At 39.9% G+C, this 25,205-nt stretch overlaps 2 protein-coding genes across 2 annotated transcripts; one reads left to right on the top strand and one right to left on the bottom strand.

The window, feature by feature from the left end:
- The first annotated feature begins 992 nt into the window (after positions 1-992).
- Positions 993-11,022, top strand: grtp1a (growth hormone regulated TBC protein 1a). The gene is made up of 8 exons (XM_037692968.1): positions 993-1,066; positions 4,633-4,784; positions 4,862-5,020; positions 8,030-8,154; positions 8,582-8,678; positions 9,427-9,599; positions 9,969-10,154; positions 10,260-11,022. Exons 1-8 carry the CDS (start codon positions 993-995, stop codon positions 10,350-10,352), a joined length of 1,059 nt encoding a protein of 352 aa, XP_037548896.1. The 3' UTR covers positions 10,353-11,022.
- Positions 11,023-12,990: 1,968 nt separating this feature from the next.
- Positions 12,991-23,452, bottom strand: lamp1a (lysosomal associated membrane protein 1a). Its single transcript, XM_037689971.1, has 9 exons — positions 23,042-23,452; positions 18,801-18,907; positions 18,495-18,714; positions 18,168-18,329; positions 17,883-18,088; positions 17,674-17,799; positions 17,535-17,601; positions 17,302-17,469; positions 12,991-13,705 (listed from the first exon to the last, which is right to left on the bottom strand). Exons 1-9 carry the CDS (start codon positions 23,088-23,090, stop codon positions 13,566-13,568), a joined length of 1,245 nt encoding a protein of 414 aa, XP_037545899.1. The 5' UTR covers positions 23,091-23,452; the 3' UTR covers positions 12,991-13,565.
- Between the last annotated feature and the right edge of the window lie 1,753 nt (positions 23,453-25,205).

Below are 25,205 nucleotides of genomic sequence, written 5' to 3'. Positions count from 1 at the left end.
ATGGGTTCAACTTTATCATCACATCTTCCAATACAATATAAAACTCTTTTCAGCTTAACTCATCCATGTAGCTCGTTTTGTGAGTTTTTAAAATTACTGTATATAACACTTCATATATTTCAGAAGGCTTTTTGCACCAGCATTTCACTGATTTCGGTTTCGCAGGTGCATTTGGCTTTATTTACCTGTATTTACCTGTGCTACGTGGCTGAGTGGCATAGGGAGCAATAGGGTGCTTTGCTGCATTCAAGTGTTGTTGGGCATATTAGTATACGTTGTTTTGATGTGTTTAAAGACACATACGTCTTTGTGGTATGAACGATTCATCGAGGCAGGGGTTGCAGTGTGTAAATGAATGTAACAATTCTCAAATATGTTAATAAAATACACTAACATAAAATAAAAAAGCATTTTTTCCCCTCTCTTTCTAAAGCTTCGTGAACGCTCCACAGGTCACTTTTAGGGAAAAGTCGGAAGCTACGGGAATCACGTGAACGCAACATTCGGTCTATTTGCAGCGGGACAAACGCCGCAAAGCCTCCGTGGAGTTTCACCGGACAAGAGGGGTTAAAAAGTAACCGACAAACCACCGAGGGGACCGTTTGTTCCGTTCGGTGTTTGGACTTTTACTCTCCTACAGCGTCGTGAAGCCGTGGACCAGCAGGTGCATGATGGCGCTTATTTAAAGTCCAAGAAAACTCCATATTGCTGATTCGTTTAAATAATTAAGGAGTAGATTTAAAACTACCCACGAACGCGTGAGACGTTTTAAAGCTCCCCATTCCCGCAGCTTTCTTCTCTTCGAGAGCAGCGAGTTAATCCCAGAGGAAACAGCGAGCTGGGTTTTTTTTTTTCCTCGCGCACCGACATGGAGAGAAAAAAACCCAGGAGAATTTAGCGCCACTTAAAAGTTTGGTGATTTTCTTTTACTTTTGGGAGAAAAGAAGCTCGTCTGATGCTGTGAATTTAGTTAAGTTTTTTTCAGGAGCAGTATGGAGAAGATAAAGTCGACCAACGGCACCGGGTGCTTCCCCCCCGGCACAAAAGCCAAAGACAGAGTGGGCAGGTGGGTAAAACTATTCGGCCCCGACCGAGTTGAAGTATTTTAAATAAGGACAGGAGCTCGTGGTTGTCGAGTTAATAATTTGTAGAAAAAAAAAACCTCAACGTGGAAATCGGAAGCAAAAACAAACTAATTTCTAGCCATTAATCTTTTAGCTACAACAAGCTAGCTGGTGGTACAACTATCATCGCGTGCAGTTTGTGTACGATATACTCAAGCGCACGCGTAAACTCAAGCACCCGTACCCCGATACATTCATAGCTACTTCCGGTATCTGAGGCATATTACCAGCTGTTGATTAAAGTAAACCCAAGGATAAAACATCAAACTTATTAATAATTTCTAATAATTTCTGTTTTTTTTTTTTTTTTGTTCAGATTGTTAGGTCCTAGTAACTGATGTTAACAAATATACACAACAAATATTAATAATGTCAAAGAACCGGAAGTAGGCATGAATATATCTAGACCACAATGTTGCAAAATACTGACTTCAAGCATGTGCATCAGTATCTGTTAAAATGTCAATTGGTAAAGTACACATGGGCAACATAAGGTCTGGGGGCCGGAAGGAGCTCTTGATCCATTTGAATCTGGTCCCTGAATTCCTGGTAACCAGGGCTGGAGTGGGACTCATTTCAGCCCTGGAGTTTCATGCCTGTATTTCAAAAGCCGATACACGGAAGTAGGAACGCACAGAAGGACGAGCCTCTGCGCATTTCTTAGAAATTTAATAAGATAAACACCTAAAAAAACAATTTGTTTGCTCAAAATTATAGTAAAGGTGTGTCTCAGTTGAACTTTTACTTAATAAATGCACTTTGACGGTCAAATCAGCTGCATTTTGCCAGGGCAGCGCAGCGAAATGAAGCCGATTCGGTTGCTCCAGGCAGACGATGGTGGCAGGCTGTGGCAAGCCGATTGTGTCATTAATAGACACTTTTACCCATTACACAATACGACGGCATGCCATACTACTGGAGTGCCATCTAGCGGCTGAAAATGGTATTGTTCAATTTTTTCTTCAGTCAGAATGAATGAAAACGGTCATATCTTAGCCAAAAATTGGTTTATAAATATGGGGAAAAAGCATAAAGACATCGCTTTGGTGTATAAGTTGCAGGGCCTGCAAATTATGCAAAAAAACTAATACTTATAGGATGAAAAATATGGTAATTACATGTTCCTTGCTGACAACGTTAACCCATTTTTTCTGATGGTTTTTGCCGGTGCTGCAGGTAAGGGGTGTTTACCTTTGGGACAAATGAGGTCGCCGATTGGTCAGTTGCTGACATGCCTGCTAGACTGATTGACAGGTGGCTGTTGAAAATCTAACTAGTGCAAAAAAATCCAGAGCTGCAGCCGGCCCTGGGTGGAGGCGGGGCAGCCCTGGTCCAGTGGTAGCGGTGCTCTGTGTTTGTATGTTGTTAATAAAAAGTTCTAAAAAATAAAATAAAACTCAGGGAGCACCAGCCTTGCAGCCCCGCATCAGACCAGCCCAACGGGAAATCTCCTGATCCTCCCGATTAGCGATTCCGGGCCTGCTCGCAACAACTTTAAATACATAAACTTCAGGGACTTCCCGCACTGATGTCGTTTTATGGATTATATAGGCCTGAAACTGAACTAAACTATATGAACATCCAGTTTAGCCATTAGCCTAGCCTGGATGACATCTCATGGCATTTTTATTCATACTCCATATGGCAGATTTCCTGGATAATGTACCAACTATTGGTAACTATTAGATTGACGATCCATTCATTTTCTTTAACCATCTCTTTCTGGGTCATGGAGCAGCTGGTACCCATCTTAAGCAGTCACTGTGCGAGAGGCAGGGTACAAACACATACAGTAAGCCACATTCACAAAACAGTTCCGTAAAATGGCTGCACCAAATAACCCATTCTTTAAACCCTTTCTAGCCATTCATAAGTCACTGGTGAAGCCGCCCACAAGTGAGCTTTCGGAGTACTTTTAGCAGCGCAGAATCAAAAGAGACGTGGGAAAAAAACCTCAGCTGCTCTTATCTGTTGCTCTACTTTTTATAAGTGGGACTGATGTCTTTGTCGTAATATTTCTGAAAACATGGCAAAGTGTGCGGGTGAAATTTCTGTTCACCTCTTCTGCACGTAGAGCCAAAAGCTCGCAGGTCTCGGAATCACCCCAGTTTGCCATTGTTCAAAGTAATTGAGAAAAATATACGGGGTTACAAAGAACAAGCTTGTTTGCGCAGCAGAGAGGCTAAAAACAACCACACTGAGAGTTCTGCTCAAATAAATGAGTTTACGATGTTCTGACATTTTTAATCCTGTGGATGGGTGGTCGCCAAAAACGTACACCCAGAAAAGGTGACGGCTCTAACCACTGCTTGATCGTGCTACCTTGACAGAACAGCTTTTTTGTTTTGTTTATTTCCAACCATATTTTGCATGTTTCATCTGTGGGAGGAAATGGGAGTAACCATAGAAAACACACATTTGCAGAAGAAAATGTGCAAACTCCACACAAAAAAGGTCACAGCCAAGTTTTGATCCATCAGCCTTCTTGCTGTGAGGCGACAGCTCTTGAGCGGTTGAGGAAATTTATAAACTCTACTGTGAAAACAAATTGCGTTTGTTTGTTTTTTTCATTTGAGGAAGGGGCAATGTTTTTGATGAATGCTCAGAAGTTTTATTTTTTCATTATTGTTTAAGCCTCACATTCACAAAGAATTTGTGTTTTTAGGAACCCCAAAACGGCACAAAAAAATAAATTCCAGAGTAAAAAAAATCATAATTTTGAAACACCACCCATATGTTTTCATGTAGATAGCCAAAACGCAACATTTTAAAAACAGTGATTACATACTTCTAATCTAACCTATGACTTGATGGCTTCCTTGGTTACTGCTTGTGTTTATATTTTGTGCAAGCTTTTCATATTTTAGGTTCATATTTTATGCCTCGGCTAGTGTTGTGGTTTGTTGTGTTACAGCACCACATACAGGCCAAGCATGGCTACTGCAGCATTTTGGGACGTTTTCCTAGTTGCGCTGTGCATGAAAACTTTTCTAATTTCTGTGTGGACAAGATCTAGTTGCAGGAACCCTTCAACAATGTTTGCAAAGTGTTTTCAGCATGTGGGGCAAGTCGTTCACAGCACAGTAAAACTATTTTATGCCTAACTTAGTTTATTAAAATTTAACAAGACTACTAAACTGATAGTGTGTGGATGCATTAATTCCTTGGGAATGACTTTGCTGTTGTAGAAAGGTTAAGCTGCTAGAAGATTATCGTGTTACTAGGCATTAGGCTGAGCCACCTCCACCCACATGTTTTTAGACAGGTGTATGCTAAAAGGTTGTATTATAGTCAATATTTCTTCAATTCTTTAAGTTTTGTCTCCATCTCTTTTAAATATCCCAGTTCTCAAGTAAAAGCACAACACTTTGACAAATATGACAGATTTTTGTTTAGTTTGGTTTAGTTTCAGGTGTATAGTGGTACAAACTGAATATTTTGTAGTTAGTAGAACCATCTTTTAAGGAATAGTTTGTAACTAATGTTTGTTTGTTTTTTCTTTTACCAGACTGGATCCGTATGGCTTTGAGCGCTCAGAGGACTTTGATTACGAGTCGTACGAGGAGCTCATGTCTGAGTATCTGGTCGTGCTCACCCGCCGATCCATCAAGTGGTCCAAACTGCTGAAGGGTAAAAGCAAGGTGCAGAAGAACATAAAACGTGAGTGTGAAAACCGAATCCCACTGAAAATCCTCTGAAGTGCATGCCTGAAAAACTAAACTTTGACTTTGATTCAGTAAAGCGTTACGTACGGAAGGGGGTTCCCAATGAGCACCGGGCTTTGATCTGGATGGCAGCCAGCGGGGCTCAGGATCAGTTGGAGAAGAACCCAGGATACTACCAGTCTCTGCTGGAAGCCCAGCACGACTCTAAACTTATGGAGACCATCAAAACAGGTTTGCTATTTTTTCTCTTTCACTGTGAAAAGTTCGGACAAACTCCAAACCCACCACAGAACCGGAAGTTGCCAAAAGTTGTTGACTCTGGGAAAAGTCAAGACTTTAAACACAAGAAATAGGCAAAAGTGCACTAAATCAGTAAAATAAAATCCATGATTTGCTCAACACCATCTTACAGAGGGAGAAATAACAGCTTTGCACCATCCTCTTCATGTCTCTACAAGTTCTGGTCACCAGGAGTTCAGTAGTGAATCTTTTTTCTCCCTGTTTTCTTGCCCCACAGCTGCCAAAGCAGTTTCTTTCCACATGTTTTGGTCATTACAAGATAAACTGCCAACCCAGTCTCAGGTCATTCACACAGAAGCTCCTCTGGTTTTGGCTCCATTTACCTTCAATTTAAGACCGTCTGCCTGTCCCTGCTGCTCAGAAGCACCAACATAACACAGTTCAGCTACAACAACATGCTTTAAAGGCCCGTCATTGCTTGAAGGAATGCATATCACTCGCCACCTTTCCTGCCAGAGTTTTTACTGATCTCTGTGTTTGCTGATAAATAAAGTTTTAGCTGTTTTAGTCAAACCTTGAAAAATGCCCCATCTCATGTGAAATGGAAATATGCCACCCTCAAAGTATGTTGTGAATGACTCTCACCTACTACCTCATCAAATCATAGCTCAGAATCAGTGAAACTGACTGGAGTTGTAGCCATTTTTGTGTTGGCTGCGATGGCCATCACCTCACCCTGTCCTCGCTCCAACTTACCTCCATGTCCTCTTTAACCAGGGTGTCTGCGCATCAGTCTTAAATACACATATCTAATATTAAGGCCTTAAAATGTTTGAAATTCATTTAAAAAATGTGCAAGTTGGTCTTAAATATGTTACTCAAAGGTCCTGAAATTTGTCAGGGCAGCAGGGATTAAAGTTCTTCATCGCCGGGACAGATTTCTGTCATCTGTAAAAATGAAGAGGGAGAAAAAATGTGTTTAAAGCCGTCCAATCTAATCTAATGATGATACAGGGATTAAACTGATGCTGCTTTCAACAAATAAGAGCCAAACTCGGTTTGACCCAGTCGTGCCGTCTGGTTTATGTTGAGCTCAGGTTTGAGCAGCAGAGACAAACTGCAGGGGAAAGTTCACCTGCTGCAAGTCACGGAGGAACAGAACCACCCACCCCTTCATGAAGGTGATGACATGTAATAAATTATTAAACGTCTAAGTATTAAATGTATATTTTTGCACGTGACCAATTCACTGCAGCCGAGGACTTTTGTATCTAAAATCTAATTATGTATTAAACATTAATGTGGGGATTGTCGATGATGCTTTGGTAACCTTTAGATGGAAAAAAAAAAGTCAGTCATAATATATATTTTTTGTTTTAATCCCTGAATTTAATCTCACGTGTTTTTGTTTTTTTTCTCGCGGGACTTTTCTGTCAGGTAAAGTTCATATTGAGTCGCACACAGTCCTTGTGTTTTCTGTAATACTGTCTGGTTCAAATTGACTCGAATGAGGCTACTTTCTACTAGCTGCTGATACATACGCTTGCAACTGTTCTGTAACTAAATCGTGTTTTGGTGCAAACGTATGGACAGTTAGCTGGATGACATGTTTGAAGACAAAACTGGAGATTGACACAAATGAGCCTCATGCCATAAATGTACTCCGTAATGTCTTTTTCTGTTGGATGTTTCCAGCCAAATAACTGCACTTGCACACACAGCTGCTGAACCAGAGAGCACTGCACATCACTTTATATTCAATAAACTGACAAAAACTAAACTTGAACGAGTCACATTGAGTGACACACATGCTAGGTGGGGTAGAAGTAGGGTAGCTGACCTGGGACCAGAAAGTCCCAGGTTCAATCCCCAGCCATTCCCACATGTCGTGATGTCTCTGAGCAAGACACCTAATCCCTAATTGTTCCCCGGGTGCCTATGTAGCTGCCCACTGCTCCACCTGGGTGCAGCCCATGTGCTTAAATGCAGAGAACCAATTTCGCTTTTGTATGGGAACATACAATGATAACAACATATAGCACTTATACTTGCGTTACTTATTCTTGGTTGTCATACAGCAGGACCCCAACCACTGTCTATATTTATAGTTTTTTTTTTATCTTAAATTTCATTCCATGTGGCATTAAAAAGGTCTTAAGTCTTTAATTTGACTTGTTGAAACCTGCAGATACCCTGTAACTGCATGTACGTACAGTATATTTCCTCTTTGTCTTTTTCCTGGCAGCTGCATTTCTAACATCCTTCTACCAATAAATCCACTGTCCGTCCTCTGGACATGTCCAAACCATCTCAGTCTGGCCTCTCTAACTTTATCTCCCAGTTGTTCAACCTGTGCTGTACCTCTGATGATCTCATTCCTAATCTTATCCATCCTTGTCACTCCTGAGGAGAACCTCAACATCTTCAGCTCTGCCTCGTTCAGTTCTGTCTCCTGTCTTTTTGTCAGTGTCTTTGTCTCCAGGAGTTCATCAGTTGAAATCCGTCCGATGGTTCATGAGGTGCTTTGCCAGTGGCCAGAACTGACTGAAACTAGTTTGTGGCCAAATTTTCAGCTGGGTTCATGCATGCGTTAACATTCTGAATAGTTGATCAGTTCCACCTTCGACCACAACAAATTTTAGATCAGTACCTTTAAAACTGTTACGACCATATGTTAAGTTCAGTTGGTTGTACAGTACCAGGGTGAGCTTGAGCTCTCTCCAATAAAAAAAAAAAATTAATTTAACTTGGACTCTCAAAATCTCCTTAAAAACAAAACCAAAGTACAGACTCAGTTTGGTTCTAAATTAATGCATTTAGCTGTTAGAGCTGTTTCAGTTAGGTTTTTTTATGTTGCGCCACGTCATAATGATGGTCATCTCAGGGCTTTACACAAGCTCACGTCATAAATCTAATTGAACAACAGTCAATTTTATCCATTTGTAATTGGACAGGAACACAAACACGATAGAAATCAAGTTGCATGGTCTCTTCTTTCAGACCTGAACAGGACATTTCCAGACAACATCCAGTTCCGCAGGACATCCAGTCCATGTCTACAGAAAACCCTGAACAATGTGCTGCTGGCCTATGGCCACCACAATCCAGCTGTGGGCTACTGCCAGGTAACGCTTCCCCTAAACCCAACCTGGAGTTAATTTTCTTTGTGGATATCTTGCTTTATCTAGGGGTGGGGTTAAGTTTAAAAAAACAACCTCTTGTGATTAGTCTAGAGTTTTTTTTAGGGGGAGGGTTAATCATTGTGTTATTAGGATGGCAGTATATTATCAGAGAAAATTAAGGCAGTGTAACTCTTTATTAGCTTAACAGAAAAATACAATAAACATGTGAATCTGATGTTTAATTGTTCACGAGTTGGAGCAGTTTTATAATTAATAGATGTTAAATCGTCACTAAGTGTTTCTGGTTTGAAATAATTATTTAGAATGGTTTTTGAAGTAGTAAAAATTCACCAACGTTTCGGCGCGATGAAACGTGCTGCAGCAGGATTCAGGACTTGTGTGTAACGCAGGCGTGTCTGTTTGTCTTCAGGGGATGAACTTTGTTGCCGGGTTGTTACTCGTCATCACAAAAGATGAAGAGAAGTCCTTCTGGCTGATGGACGTGCTGTTCGGTCGTATTTTACCAGGTGTGTCCACGTTGTTGCTGTGTTTTAGTGACTGTTGTGTGTCTGAGCTCTGCCCTGGGATAAGAATAATCCCGTTAGTGTCACGTGGTCTTAAACCGTTTCTGTTTGATCAGTGAACTCGGATGTCATGTAAATTAGGATAAACTTGTTAGAAGTAGTGCTAGTACTAAAGTGGACACCAGCATAATTGAGCGTTTTCATTTTGAAGCACATTTCTTTGAGGCAGTTTGATAATTAGTGTTTTACAGAAGGTAATTTATCAAACTGGAGAAAATACATTTTACGTAAAAAATGCAGAGTGAGAGTTGAATGTCTGCAGAAGTTTACAGATGTTGAAGATGACTTGTCAAAGCTGAAAGAAGCGGAACGCAAGCTAAAAGCAGGGGAATGTGAGCTAAAAGGAGCAGCATGCTAGACAGGCTGAGAGTAGCAAAACAATAGCTAACAAAAAGCTAGCTAAAAGCTAAATGTTGCAAAAAGCTAACTAAAAGCTAAGAGTAGCAAAAGTCTAGCCAAAAGCTAATGGTAGATAAAAACGTAAATTAACTTAAGGAGACAAATAGAGCTAAGGTAGATTTTAAAGAAAATGGTGGTTTTGAATGTATCTATGGTGAAAATATTTGTAAATAAAGATAAATATTCTGAAAATAATCAAAATTACAAAAACCATAAGTCCCAGTCCTCATCCTGAGCTGAATGTTTTGATGTGTGAGCAGCTAAACGAGTGCTCTGAACGGTGCGTTTACAGACTACTACGCTCCAGACATGCTGGGACTGAAGACAGACCAGGAGGTTTTGGGGGAGCTGGTGAAGCTTAAAGTCCCCCGAGTGTGGCAGGTGATGGAGGAACAGGGCGTGATGTGGACTCTGGTGGTCTCTCGATGGTTCATCTGTCTCTACATCGACGTCCTGCCGGTCGAGGTGAGCACAGCTGCTTCAAAGAACCCAAACATCACTCGTGTTCTGTAGTTAATCCGTGGAGCTGACCGTGTCCTATCACTGTTCTTGATGCCGACTTCCTCTGTTGACTTTAGGAGGGTTTGGCTTTAATGTTTGTTTTCCAAACACACACGGAACGTATTTGTCAGTGAAAGTTCCTGCTGTTCTGCACTCCGAACACTGCAGCTGTCCAGCGACAACACGATCCAGACTGGTGTAGCTGAAGAAAAATAGGATACAAATGTCATAAATAAGAAGTGAAATTGAAGGGACTGAGCTGTTAAATGCAGGTTTAAATAGCCTGGTCGTGTTTTTAATGGCTGCATTTAAAAACCCGTTTTATTTTTGCAGACGGTTCTGAGGATTTGGGATTGCCTTTTCTACGAGGGCTCAAAAATCCTGTTCCGCGTAGCTCTGACTCTGATCCACCACAACCAGGCTGTGATCGAACAGGCCCGGTCCCTGCCGGACGTCTGCGAAGCCTTCAAACGGATCGCTCAGGGCCCGTTTGTTGAAGAGTGTCACACTTTTATGCAGGTAGGAGGAATAATAAACATCATTATGCTGGAGGATGCATGTTTTTTTTTTGTTTTTTTTTAAGTCTGGTTCTTGTAATCTGCTAATCCTGGCGTTTCTTCTCAGAAAATCTTCACTGAACCAGGAAGCCTGTCCATGGAGACGCTGACGAAGCTCCGAGCGACGTGTCGAGCTCGAATCGCCGCAGAAGGAACCTAAACTGGACTTCACGCCTAAAGTTAAAACACATTCCAGCTCGTTTGCACTTTAAAAAAAAATCGGAGTCACTGTGATTACTACATTCCGTAAACATTTTGTCTTAAAGCCAACACCGAGACAATCCCACAGCTCTGGGATTATATTGTGAGCTTAAGCTGTGATGATTCCACCTGAAATTTTCCAGGTAAACTGGACCCATGCACTTTAAACCAGGATGGCCGAAGAGTCGAGACTAACTGTCGGTTATCTGGTAGCACGAGTTAACTAGTGCTCAACAGAAGCACAACCACGAAGAAAAGATTTGATGTTATTGTCTCAATCATGAATATCAAAACTATTATTTTTGTAGTAAATGAAGATTAATGATGCTGATGCAGCTTTTTGTAGAAACTTATTGTAAAACAAGTATTTTATAGCTGAAATTTGTACTTTTGGAAACATTTCAGCATCTACACGTAGTTGTTGGCTGTGTTCAGGTTTAGCAGACTTTATGAAAGCTTGTGAAAACACTGGTGAAGAAATATAAGCACACCTGAAGGCTCCGGTTTGTTTTTAGTGACTGTATGTTGTGTTGTTTTTGATTTACAAAGGTTTCTGTACAGAAAACCATGTTTCCTACATGAATCATGACGGGGCTGGAGTTTGAACAGTTTTAACTTGCAGTGAGTTGCATAAGAGAAAATAAATTGACAGTTTTCTATTAAAAAAATACAATCAAATCAATAAAATTAACTTTTTTTTTTTTGTGAGGGAGATAAAAAGAGGCAACTTCACCACACAAGGTTTACAAAATAAAATCCACCCAGACTGCGTAATTTATTAAATTATACATTTCATGAAACTGCTCGGAGAAAATAAACTTTTTAATTTGACCGTGACACAAACACCGGACATGACTCCTGAAGACTGACAAAGCAACACCATTAACTTCCATTATCCAAAATTTAAGCCACAATGTTTTTGTTTTTTTTGGGGGGGTGGGGGGTGGGGTGCTGCCATGTAGATTTGTTTTAGAGCCAGATTCTGCAGACTGTACAGGTGCATCTCAAAAAATTAGAATATCGTGAAGAGTTCAAAATTTTTTTTGTCAGTCATTTTAGAAAGTCAAACTCCTACTTTATATAGATTCAGAGTGAATTATTTGAAGCCTTTATTTCTTTAATTTTGATGATTTTAACTTAAAAATAATTAAAACCCAAAATTCATCATCTCAGGAAAATTAAAATATTGTGAAGAGGTTCAATCCTGTAAACTCCTGGTGTCACACCCTGATCAGCTGATTAATTCCTACACGAGCTACAAATGTCTCTTTCCTCAAGTCAAACCACTCCTGAACCAGAGACATCAGAAGAGTCTTACCTGCTGAGGAGACAAAGAACTGGACTAGTGTCTCAGTGGTCCAATGTCCTCTTTTCAGATTAAAGTAAATGTTCATGTCATTTATAAATCAAGGTCCCAGAGTCTGGAGGAAGAGTGGAGAGGTCCAGAATGAAGTTTCCACAGTCCGTGATGGTTTGAGGCCATGTCCTCTGCTGGTGTTGGTCCACCGTGTTTTCTGAAGTCCACAGTCCACGCAGCATCTACCAGGACATTTTAGAGACTTCATGCTTCTTCTGCTGACGAGCTTCATGCAGATGCTCGTTTCATTGTCCAGCAGGACTCGACACCGGCCCACACTGACAAAAGGTACCAGTAGCTGGCTGTGGAATATTCTAATCATCTGAGACACTGTTAGTTTTCCATCATCTGTAATCCATAGTGGGTGGGAGGTAGGGCAGCTGATCTGGGTCCAGAAGGGCTCAAGCTCATCTCCCCACCATGCTCATGTGGCGTCCCTGAGCAAGACACTCAATCCCCAACCACCCCCCACCGTGTACCCACACAGCTGCCCACCGCTCCACCTGGGTGCATCCCACGTGCGAAGGGCTAAATGCACAGAACCAATTTCTTCATTGTATGGGAACATACGATGATGCACTAATCATCAAATCATCAAATCTATAAGAAATAGTCTTGAAATATTTCACTCTGTGCAACAAATCTATGTAAGATACAAGTTTCACTTTCTGAAATGACCATTTTTCACTTTGAACGATATATATAATTTTTTTTATTTTTTTTTTATGCACCTGTAGGTGTGGGTCTGTACTCTTGCTTACAAATTGTACTGGATCCAGCCACTAGGAGGCGCTCGTCCTTACTGGCTCCAGCTTTTGGTCCTGTCCGTTATAAGTTGATATGTTACATGGAAAGATTCTGCTTCAGGATTTGTGTAAAGCAAGATGAAATGAGGCAAAACATATTTTTTTTAACATTCTGGAAATAGTGCAGCGGACACTCAGAGAGGTGCACAAGCTGTGCAAGTTTTTGCAGCAATTGAAAGAAAATCATTAATTGTACGGCTCCTCATTTGGTTTGGCGTCACTATTTTCATTAAGATCTTGACTTGTTCAATATAAAAATATTGCAGCCTGCTGCTGACAGCGAGAATTAAAGCAGTTTTCTCTGTTCTGTGAAGCGTAAAATAAATGGCCATCAAAGTCAAAACCATCTAGAAAAATTGACATTTTCGAAATAAATGCTGGAAATCCCTTTTGTCTCAAACTGAAATAAAAATAAAACGGCAATAAGAACCTGATCCAGAAGAAAAAGGAAGCCTTTTAATTCTGTAGTCACATCTTTAACAGTTCCAGCCAATCATTAGCATTTTGATCAAAAATGTACATTTAGCTGCTCTCTGTGGGTCTGCGAAGACGTCTGTACTTTACGCTCAGGAAGAAACTTGGACCGAGTTGAAAAATCCCTTGGCTGGTCTTTGTTGTAGAAGAGACACATTCAGAGTTTTTCCCTTTTCACAGGACAATCATAAACTCATGAAGAAACACCGTTAAGACAAGAAAACTGCATAATTTAAAATATTATTTTGAAACGTTAAAATGTTTCGTCGTTAATCGCCCCAATAATCGCGACTAAAATGAAGCAGCAACTCAAGCAAATTACGTCTAGAACTGAAAAAGGGGTTCGGTGGAACCCTTGACCGCCATCTTTGATTTATTGTGATTCTCGTCATTTAAAGTCTGCAGGTGTTTTAACTTTTTATCGTCCTCAGATGAAGTGAAAAGATATAAATCCAGAGGTCTCTCGTAAAAGAGAACTGCTTCAGGTTTGTCCACCGTCTTTTCCTTCCTCCACCCTTCAGTCTGTTCGATCTACTCAGAAGGTCTGGTATCCAGCGTGGCTCCTCTTCCGGCCGATCAGATACGCGATGAGGACGATCAGCACCAGGCCAGCGAGAGCCGCTCCGACAACGATGGGGATCAACATCTGGTCCTGGTCCACCTGACATTCCTCCGCTGCTCACAGACCGGAAAGGACAGAAAACCAAACGACTCCAATTAAATCAAGTCCTACTTATTTCAGTTGTATCGTTAAAATAAATCACCTTGAGTAAAATAATTAAACATTTAATAATTCAATTAGGAGTCAAACTAAAAGTACAATAGAACCAAGATGAGACTTAAGCTTTGTGACTAAATAAATTTAAACTGAACGGGTGAGTCTAGAGACGTGGTGTCCAGTCCTGGTCCTTGAGGGACACTTTCATGCACGCTTTGTTCCCCTGCGCCAAAACACCGGATGGTTGTCTCGGACATGTATACGTAGACGCCTCGTTGAGAGGGCTGGCCCGCTGCAGCAGTACGTCAGAGCGTCTGCCATATTCGATGTGGCCAGGGCTTAATTTGTAAACGGATCGATGCTGGAACGCAAATGGTGGGCCGGCTGCTGGGTGGGGGGGGGTCCTAGGGCACGGGCATGCTCACAAGACAAGAACCTGACAAGTTTAATGACATAAAATATATTTTGTTAGCAAAGACTAAGATTTATTAAAGAATATTTCTGTATTTACAAAAAAAAAATAAAAAAAATTGTGCTTTGATAAACTCAATAAAACTAAAAAATTTCAGCAACGCAAAAGAGCAAAAGAGGGGGCAGGTATCACCCGCTTTGAGTTTATACTCTTTGTCACACGTGTGCTGTGGGTGACGAGCGTCCAGAGCGTCATAAAACCAGCGGCGGAGGTGCCGGAGTTATTTATCGTCTCACGGTTCAGGCACGGCTCCCAAAACGACAGCGTCGCCACTTTTTGAAGGGTAGAGGCAGAAATGCTTCACTTGAAGGGGCAGCTGATCGTATGTGATACGAGTGTGTGTGTATGAAAGAAATGCGCAGCGAAGGGGTCAGTGACTTTTAACAAGATTATTAAAAATGTTTGCTTATTAAATATTTAGGAGGTAGCAGCCCTGAGCAACCTGGGGATCAATGCAGAGGGGTTAAACCCTGTGGCATAGTTATTCACATTATGTCATTATTTTCAGTTTAAAGCAGAGCTTCTCAGTTATTTTCGGTTACCCCCCCCCCCCCCCCCCCAGGAAGAAGTAAACATCTCGCCCCCCCAACTCTCCGCCGCGACTGTAAATAGTACAATTTGTCTAAAAATGTTTTAGAAATACACCTCTGCATAACATTGTACCCTTATTAACATTAAATAAATATAGATCAACTTACAACAAAGATTATTAACATTGTTTTATAGTCTGTAACAGAAAAGGCTTAAAGTGCATCAATTTACCTGAAATTAAAAAAATATACATCCTTCTTTAAACCGTAAACATTTTTGACCTGTTGATACTGAACAATCAAATTAAATACAATCAATAAATAATCCATCCATCCATTATCTTTACCCGTTTATTCCATTTTGGGTCACAGGTGTCTCTGGTGCCCATGTCCAGCAATCACTGTGCGAGGGGCGGGGTACACCCTGGACGGGTCGCAAGTCCATCACAGGGACACATGGAGACAAACGAGACAAACAACCATTCACTCTCTCACTCACACCTAGGGACAATTTAGAGTTACCAATCAGCCTAACATGCATGTTTTTGGTCTGTGGGAGGAAACTGGAGTACCCGGAGAAAACCCACGCATGCACGGAGAGAACATGCAAACTCCACCCAGAAAGGCCCCTGGACCGGGGTTTGAACCAGGGACCTGCTCGCTGAGAGGCAGCAGCTCAACCAGTTGCGCCACCGTGCTGCCCTCAATAAATAATAATAAATTCAAATAGATCAGCAACATTTTAAGACAGGAGTGTTATATAAAACACTTTGACCTACAAAACAAAAATGAATTAAACAATTTGTGCTGTTTTTTTTTTAAAAATCAAAATGAAGTCAGGTTTAATGGCTACAATGAGCACGTTTTGCAGAGCACAGATTTTTGAAACATGATCCTGCAGCTCTCAGCTTCTGCTCAATGTGTAGCTGGACCTGGACCTGGTCTTCAGAGCAGCGACAGCAGAGAAGCTGCAAAGAGCTCAAGAGCTGCCTGGAGGTGTGTGTGTGTGTGGGGGGGGGTTTCAGTGGAAAAAATTGTGATGCGACGATAAAACTAAAAAATTTTACACTATTTTTATACTCTGTTGCTGCGCGCTGTGGGTGAAATGCGTCCAGAGCGGAGGACTTGTTAGTAAAGAACAGAGTCCTAACATTTATTAAACATTACTTCTGTATTTAAAAAAACACACAAAAATTGTGCTTTGACAAACTAAAAAAATAAATAGTTAAAGTAAAAGAAGAAGAGGGGCAGGTAACGCTCTCGCTTTGACTTTATTCTCTGTCGCATGCGTGATGCGGGTGACAAGCGTCACCAGCTGAGGTGTCACAGCGACACGGTTCAAGCACGGCTCCCCAAACGACAAGGCAGTCATATTTGTTCATAACTTTATTATTAGTCAGCCTGAGAGTTACTGGATCCATGCAAACAGTTGCCGGAACACACCCTATCAAAATAAGAGTTCCCGGATCTTGTTCCGGCAGGATCCGGCTCAAATTAAGCGCCGGATGTGGCAGATCTGCCGATCAACTAATACAAGGAAATGGACAGAACTTCATAAAGCACCGTTCTACCAAGTGTTTTAAGCTAATCCCTGCTATTCACACACACTTGTATTTATATATATATATATATATATATATATATATATATATATATATATATATATGTATGGAAAACAAACGGGCACCAAAGACAAAATTTCTAACTTTTAACGTGATTATTAAAAAAGTTTACTTCTTAAATATTTAGGTTAAAGGTAAGCACTACACCAACATATGTATTATTTTGAGTGTTTACAACTACTAACGTGTGTAACAATATTACTGTGGTGATAAATATAGAAATATTCATATTTAACATTTAATCTGTGTCTATAATAACCAGATCCTGGAGAGCACTAACATTCATTCATTCATTTAACTGATTTTGATTAATCACGTCGATTAATCAATGATCAATTTGTCTGCATATGTGTTATAACCTTGTAAAATAACAGTCTTGCACAGCTTTTTCCGTGTTGCCACTCTGAATAAACAAGGCATCTTCTCATATCGCTTCACTTCTGCCACATCCAATATGGCGGCAACGTCAACGTACGATTCAGCGCTCCATGAGGCATCTATGTATATATGTCTATGAGTTGACTTACCCCTTTAGCATGTCTTCAAGTTCTGTACAAGCATGTTAATGAGCCATTTAATTCAACTAAACCGCTGGTCTAGAGTTTGATTTGGAAATGCAACAACACCGTCAGTCCTGAGGAAGGCTGGTCCATGGGCGAGGCTGTGGGTTTTAGTTCTAAGTTACAATCAGAAGACCCGTTCCATCGGACCCGAGGGGTCTGGAGGGCTCTTGAGCTTAAAGCAGCTCTGAGGGGAAGGACTAAGACCATGAATAACATTAAAACCTAACCTCACTGGGGATTAACAGAGTAAAATATTTTATTTTTATTGTTTTAAAACACCAGCACTGAATGTTTGTTTATATTATTATTACACAAACACCAACAATAAAGAGAATAGAACCAGTAAAACAACAGAATGCATCACACCTGTGGCAAACTGCTTCGTTGTGACGCCAAACGGCTGCACCTGCAGTCTGAAGGTGTTGAGAGCGAAGGTCGGCACCACCTGCAGGGTTTGCTCCGCGTTGCACATGTAAGAGCGGCCCAGCGTGCTTCGCAGGAAGTCCAAACTGGTGTTACTGGCCGAGAAGGGAGCTGAGGGGAGAAAGAAAAAGATCAGAACTCGACCCGCAAGAAGTCAGGACGAACGGGAGACTCACCCGTCGTGTCGGACCAGTTGGCCTGCAGGTCGATCCCACTCAGGTGGTACTTGTTGGATGTTGTGTTCTGTGGAGGAAGGTGAAGTTAACGACACGGTGCTTTTAACGCTCAGACACACAAACTGGAATTCAAGGTTACCATAGTGAAGGTGAAGTTGAGCGTCAAAGTTGGTTCTTGCGTGAGCACCAGCGAGGCTCTGCTAGCTCCGCACGATCCTGAAGAACTCGTCAGATTGGGAGTCAGGTTAAATAATTCTTGGACAGTCTGGAAAAGACGAGAAACCGGTCGGTTTATTTGAAACAGGCATCGGCAGAGACCGCCTACGAGTGCTGCTCGCTTCGTGTCACCTTGTTCTGAGACTGAGAGACGTAGGAGACGTTGAGCTGCAGTCCCATTTGGGCCAAGAGGCATTCAGTGCCGTTGCTGTTCTTCACGGAGTAGGTGCCGCGCACGGGTGTTCCTGGTGGAGTTGGTGCGGGAGCTGCCGTGGTTGTAGTGGCGGCGGTGGTTGGAGTAGCTGGTGTGGTGGTTTGATCTGCTGCACAGACACTTTCTGAGGGAGACATAAGTCCACAATTAGCCTGGACAGGAAGCTGCCAAACTGAAGGACGAGAACACTGCCGGTGCTCTACCTGCTGGACTCAGGTCGTTCCCGGGCATATAGGCCTCCAGCCTCATGTTGGAGAAAGTGACAGAGTCTTCTCTGACTCTGATGGTGGTGGGACTCATACAGCGGTAGGTGGTGTTGATCGGCGCTCGGATCTCAACGGAGTCGTTCGTCAAAGCAACCACACCTGGAAAACATGTTCACACACTAAATTATTTAAAAATGCCAGACGGACATGTTGTTGTGCAAAAATCACGTTTGTTTTTAAAGGGCAGGTAACAACTAACTGCTGACAACAGCTTAAAAGCTCATTTTAAATTTAACTTTTTTTTTTTTTTGGTTTAAACGTCACCTGAGAGTTCGGCCTCTGGGAAGAGTGACGCGTCGCTCAGGTTGTAACTCAGAGTCAACTCCGTGACGCTGTAGACGCTTCCGTTGGTGGAGAAGCTCAGGCCGATCCCGTGGCCCGGTCCAAACAGCGCCACCAGCTGCGGCGAGCTGCTGTTTGTGCCACACGAGCTGTTGGCCGCATCGACCAGGGCGGAGTCGGGCAGCAGGACCGAAACCGTTTTCTGAGGGGAAGACGAGGGACAGTTTACAGACAGACAGGAGAAGATTGGAGGACAAGGTGGTGAAAATCAGAATCCTGTGAGCTCACGGAGCTGTTGGAGGTGAGGTATGTGATGGAGAGAGACGCAGACAGCTCAGCTTTGATGCAGGTGGAGTTTCCCTCCTTCACCTCCAGGGTCACGGCCTCAAGTCGACCTGCAGACGAGAAGAATTAAACGGGATACGAATACACCTCTCATATTTTTAGATCTGTTTGCAGCATTTTACTGCTCCTTTCAGCGTATTACTGCAAGTTCAGAATCATCTTTACTGTCATTGCACATTTAAGTACAGCGAAATTACGTCCGTACAGCCGTCCGAAGGGTGGACGGAAGTGTACCGGGGCTGCAGCTTCTATGAAGCGCTGCCTTTATCGCTTAGATAAGAAAAGGGGGAAGAAAGCGAAGGGAGAAGGTGTAAAATCAAAGATCTCTCACATTGTGTCCTTGGACATAGGACACAGTGTAACGCAGCAAAAAAATACCTCAGCACAAAAGCAACATAGATAGACATAATACGTTTTGCAGGGGGAGACAAGAGGGTGAGATTGTCCATGAACACTTCCATAGTCCTGATAAAGGATATTACAGTGTCTATCAGCCAGTACAACTCTGATAGGCTCCACAGATGTTCATAAATAAAGACAAACAACTCCTTCAGTAAAATTCCTCCAAAACACCATCAAAGCTTTTAAACTCCAATAAAACAACTGTTTTGTATAAAACTAGAAAAACCAGACTGAGTGCTGGATGATGGCTGAAATGAACTAAAACTGAGTTCTTGAAGCTAAAAGAACCAGGGCACTAAAAGCTAAAAGGAGCTAAATCTAGCTAAAAGTAGACAAACACTATCTAAAAATAATAGAACAAAGTAGCAAAAACACTTAACAGTGTAAAGGGTCAAGATGCTAACTGAAAGCTAAAAAGAAGCTTAACACTAGCTAAAAGCTTAAAAAAGAAGAACCTTAGGTAAAAGCTAAAAAGGCAGCATAAAGCTAGCAAAAAGCTAAAAGTAGAAGAATCGTGGCTAAAATCTAAAAACAAAATACTAGCTAAAAGTAACAGAATGGTAGCTAAAAGCCAAAAGTAGCAGAACATAAGCTAAAAGTAGGTGAATGGTAGTTAAAAGCTCAATGTATTCGAACGATAGCTAAAAGCTCCAAGTTGCAGAACAGTAGCTAAAAGCCAAAAGGAGCAAAACATTAACTAAAAGTTAAATGCAGAATGGTAATTAATAGCTCAAAGTTTTAGAATGATAGTTAAAGTAGCTCTAAGTAGAATAGAGACATTAACAGTCAGTTTTATTAAGCAGATTTCAAATAAAGTTTCTGAAGGAATTGAAGCCATCTGTATTACAGGTAAAGTATTAGTAAATAAAGTTAAATATATAAAAAGTTACAAATTTATCAAAAAAACAAATGTGATAACACTTATCTCCTGAATTGGCTTGACATTTGGATTGATGAAATCACACGAGCGTCAATCTTTAATTGCAAATATTAGCTAATAACGTCATAGTTATCATTATTTAGTTTTATTTTTGTTAATAAGGGTTCAATTAAATCTTAGATAATTGGACAGTCCTACTTTCTTCAAATAGTCTGCACTGTGTAACAACAAAAAAGAATGTTGAATATGTTATTCGTCATATTTGTAGTTTATGGTATAAATGGAGCCACATTAACTAGTAAACAAAAACAAAGCGCAGTTCTAATATGTGACCACTGGAGGGCGACAGAAAACTAAAAGTTACCTTTGACTTGACAACTCATGCCACATGTGATGAAACAACAATAAACCTACTTGAAATTGAACTTTTTTAGTTGTTTAAATGTTTTGTTTGATTGCATCTTAAAGCACTTCGGTCGCTTCTGTTGGTTTTTTCATGTACTGTAGAAATAAATATGATTTTGATGTAAATCATTCGACAAAGAGAAATAACTCACGTTTCATAACACAATAACGCAACAGAGGAGCTGCATCAGTTGCATCAAACACTTCCCAAAATGTCTAAAATTTGTTCACCAGTGGGGGAAAACAAACAAAAAAATTACTTTCAACATAAACTGTGATTATTTCTGGCGATATTAAACAAATTTTAAGTGAAGGAATGCATATCGCCCTCCATCTTGCGTGCCAAATTTAAACAAAGCTGTTACACAATCTGTCAGTGCTCAGAGTACGTGTTGGGGATGACTCTCAGCTACTACCACACCAGATTTCAGCTCAGTATGTGTAAAAAGGGACTGAGTTTTAGCCATGTTTTGGTGTTGATAAGGACATTTACTGCAGCACTCTGTAGACGGACATCCAGTGAGCAGAGTTTTATTCAAACCTGTCCAGACAATGATCAAATCCTCTGAATCTGACCCCCCCCCGTCACCTCTCTGTTCAGCCCGTAAACACACAGCCGACGGTTTACAAAACACCGAAACCGAGCCGTGAGCCGAAGTCTTGTGTGCACAAAGATTAAAGCTGCAGAAAGCAAACCGTGCGCCTGTCAGGACCGGGCTGCAAGGAGGCAGGAAGTGCTGAGAACAGACTGGGTAGATGTGGTTACACCACTGATAAAGCCAGTGTGCATTAAAGGGCCAGTTTATTCTGCAACAGTTGACTGTAGAAATGTGTGAAGCTCTCAGATGACGCAACAATGAAGGTCATCTGATGCTTCACATCAACAGAACAAAAACTGAACACAGGTCCATAAAGATCCGTATCAGCACGGCGTTCATGAGTTACAGCTAAGGTTCTTTTTATTTTATGTTTCATGTGTCTGTTAGTAAAATATCTCACGAACCACTGGATGAATTAGATAAAACATCTGCAGCTGATTAAGCTGTGAAAAGATGCAGCTTCTCAAGACTTTTGGTTAAATTTGTGTACCATCCACAATAAAAGTAACCACTAAACGCTCACTTTTTGTTTGCAAAAGGTCTACCTCATCATTTTTAACAAGTGAAATCAGGAGTTACGAGCCGAACGTTGACAAGTTCCCATCAGACAGTCCAATTTGCTTTTTTCTAATTGATGATTTTGAGATAATTAAACCTACAAACCATCATTTAATGGTACAGAAACTACGTTGCAGCATAAATACATTGAAAAATCACTTTTTGTCAGCTGCTATGGCTTTAACTTTTGGTGTGAATCCAATTCAAGATGGACGCTACAGCTAATTGATATTAATCAACACATAAATGGGAATAACTCAGCCCGTTTTAGAAACATTGAGCTGAAATTTAATGTGGTAGTAGCTGAGAGTCATTCCCAACTTATAATCTAAGAAGCACTATTTGACTTAACTTCCATTAAATCTGTTGATAAAATCTGAATACATTTGCTGATTTAAAGCAGAATAAACACTCAGTCAATTATAATCATTTATTTAATATTCAGCCATGTTGATTATCAGTTTATTTAGAGAAACATTTGCTGATTTCAGACACTGTTTGGAGGAATTTAAAACTTTATTTATGGTTCCCAAAGTTGGGGTTAAAGGCCTCAATGTGGGTTACTCAACACTGAGCAGAGACCCTGAGATAATCTCCAGATTAACAAAAATTATTATTAGTATAGTCATAAACAGACAAAATATAGAGATAGAAGTTTAAAAACCACTGATTGAATTTTTAATTAATTTCAAATATTTATTGCAGACAAAAAATGTCAATACATAAGTGTCAAAAAAAATGTCTAAGATTTGATTAGATATTTCAAATAAACACATATTTGATCTAATAACAGGAAGAGAAACAACTAGAAGGATCAAATGTCAAACTATGCTTCTATTTTCTGCCATTTTTAATCATTTCACCCCCCAAAAAACACTAAAACTCTGAAGCAGGCCATCAGTTTGTCAACTTAGAAAATGGGATTTAAAATTTCTGGTAGCTGATTTAATGTTGAAGCATTTTAAAAACAAAATATTAGAATAAAACAACTGTTCTTTACCAAAACTGTAATGTTTACTAGCTTGTTATGAATTATTATAGATATTACAGATAATGTGCTCTTATAGTCGTTACTGTTCTATAAAGTTTACTTTTATATAAAATAAATTGCATTACAGTACATTATATACTTCAGTTTTATGGCTGGAAAATCCAAATCAAATGCATTTCTAATAAAACTGTGTTTTTAATACTTTAGATCTAAATTATAATCTTATTTTTTTAAGTCGAAATAAAGCCAGGGTTCATAATAGATTCAACTTTCTGCGTTTAAACGTGAAGTTTAATTAAATTTTAAAAGTTGTGTTTGGGGGCTTTTATTGTCTTAACCAAAGTCTCACCTGAAACCGCGAAGAAGAAGAAGACGATGAAAACCGCGACGAAGCTCATCTTTCAAGTCAAGGTTTCTCTCTTCCGTCGAAAGAAGACAAAAACGAGAGCAGAAATTACATAAATAAATTTAAAAAAAAAGGTCCCCGCGAAGCGCCGCGGATGTCGCAGCACAGGTGGGTTTTCTTGTCGCACTTGACTTCGCGGACCGTTAGCTCGGAGGGTGGTGCCGCTCTTCCGGTTTACCTCCCTCCTCTGCCGCGCGAAAGTAAAACAAAATGGGGTCGGTCTTAAAAAATGCCCATCAAAGCTCGTCCCGAGGGTGGAAACGGTCACAAAGTCGCGGTTAGGTGCGGAGCACAGCCGAAATGACAGACCAGCAGAATCTACAGCGACCCTGTCACGTGAGGCTGGGTCACCCACCCCTCAAGTATGGAAGCCCGTTAAAGCCACATGGAAAAAAACAACAACAATTATTTATTTTGAACTGCCACTTTCAGTGTCAGAATTTTAAAATACGAAGCTAAAATCATGGTTATCAGTTTCAAAGTTATATTTATGATATACGTCATTTTTACGAGCTGCAAAGTCGTGTTTGAATTTTTTTTTTATTAAATTTTATTCATTTTAAAATACAACACACAAAAAAAACAATAATGCAAACTAAGTTTATATAATATATAAATAAAATGAAGGGTAGCAGCAGGAAGAAAAAATCTTATTAAAGTTTGAAATTTATAAAGGACTTTTATGACTATGACTTTAAAACTTAGTCATGACTTCTATTTCATAATTATATTACAACTTTTAAACACATAACATTAACTCATGATGACCGAGTTTCACACCTTATACCAAAAAATACAAAAATCTTACCTCGTTCGTTCAACCTTTATTTAGACAGGTGCCCCCAGGACTCATTGACAAGAGAGACCTGATTTCAACAAAGAATGATGACAACAATAGACAGTTATAAAAAGGCATACACATATACTATACTTATATTAATAACTTTTAGACGCACAATTATGACTTTAAAAATCAAAAATAAGATGCTGTCTCAGAAAAGTGGCTTTAAAACTCTATATTGACATGGTACGTTGAGAGTTTTGTGATGAAGTTAAACTCAAAGCAACCTGCTCCTCAGATAAAGTTTATGTATTTGAATTGTTTCTGTACAATGCCCTGAGATGAATTCTGTTGTGACTTGGTGCAAAATAAACTGAAGTGAATGAGTTTATATTTTGCATTTCTGCCTTTAAAACTTGTAATGAGATTAACTTTTAAACTCACGAGTTTTAAAAGTTTTTGAGATAAAAACCGTCATAAAACAACTTAATTCTGATTAAATATCTTAGGAATGGCAACCTCATAAAAGAGGTCTTATATTTGACTTTAAACTCATTTCTTTGTATCCTTTAAAATAAATATAACACTCACCTTATTGATCTTGTATTCCATGACGCATAAATTACTTTAAACTCCCTTTATTGACTTTGCACTTTAAAAAATTTTAACAAAATATTTTACCGTCTTTAAAACTTGTAATTATAAATTTGCCATAATTTAAAAACTCATCACAATGGCTTTGCATCGAATAAATTCTCTTTATTGGATATTTATGGCTTTAAAACTGATTTATGACTGCATCTAATTGAAATGACTCAACTCAAAAGTTTGAATTTTACATTTCAGTATAACTCATAACTTTATACCTCAAAAGTCTGGCTTTAAAATATATAGTTATGACTTTAAAACAAAGATTCTGTATCCTATGAAACAGGTTTTTTTTTACATTCAGCTGGCTGAAATGAGCTTCCATACATTTGTGTACTCCATATAATAAAGCCATTTTCTTTAATTGGTTAGGAAAAAAGATACACTTGTAACAAACTATAATAAGCAAAAAATGATAGTAGCTAACATTAATTGGCTGTTTACACCTAAGAAAAAAAACAACTGAGCTTTCTGGAATTAATATTTTGAAAATGACTTTTCATCACAATTATTTTTCCTAGATTATGATTAATGTATTTCAAAGGATTTTATTAAACATAATCAATATATTTTATGCTTGTGAAGTGCCCGAGAGCTTAATTAGCTGCATATAGATGAGTCTACACAGCCGGAGCTCGGCAGGCTGCAGAGAACGTGTGGAGAGTCAGCTGACATCCT

This window comes from Nematolebias whitei, chromosome 2 (genome assembly GCF_014905685.2).
Source record: "Nematolebias whitei isolate Nwh7 chromosome 2, NemWhi1, whole genome shotgun sequence".
In the NCBI taxonomy this organism is placed as follows: Eukaryota; Metazoa; Chordata; class Actinopteri; order Cyprinodontiformes; family Rivulidae; genus Nematolebias; species Nematolebias whitei.
This window is presented reverse-complemented; position numbering and strand designations above follow the sequence as displayed.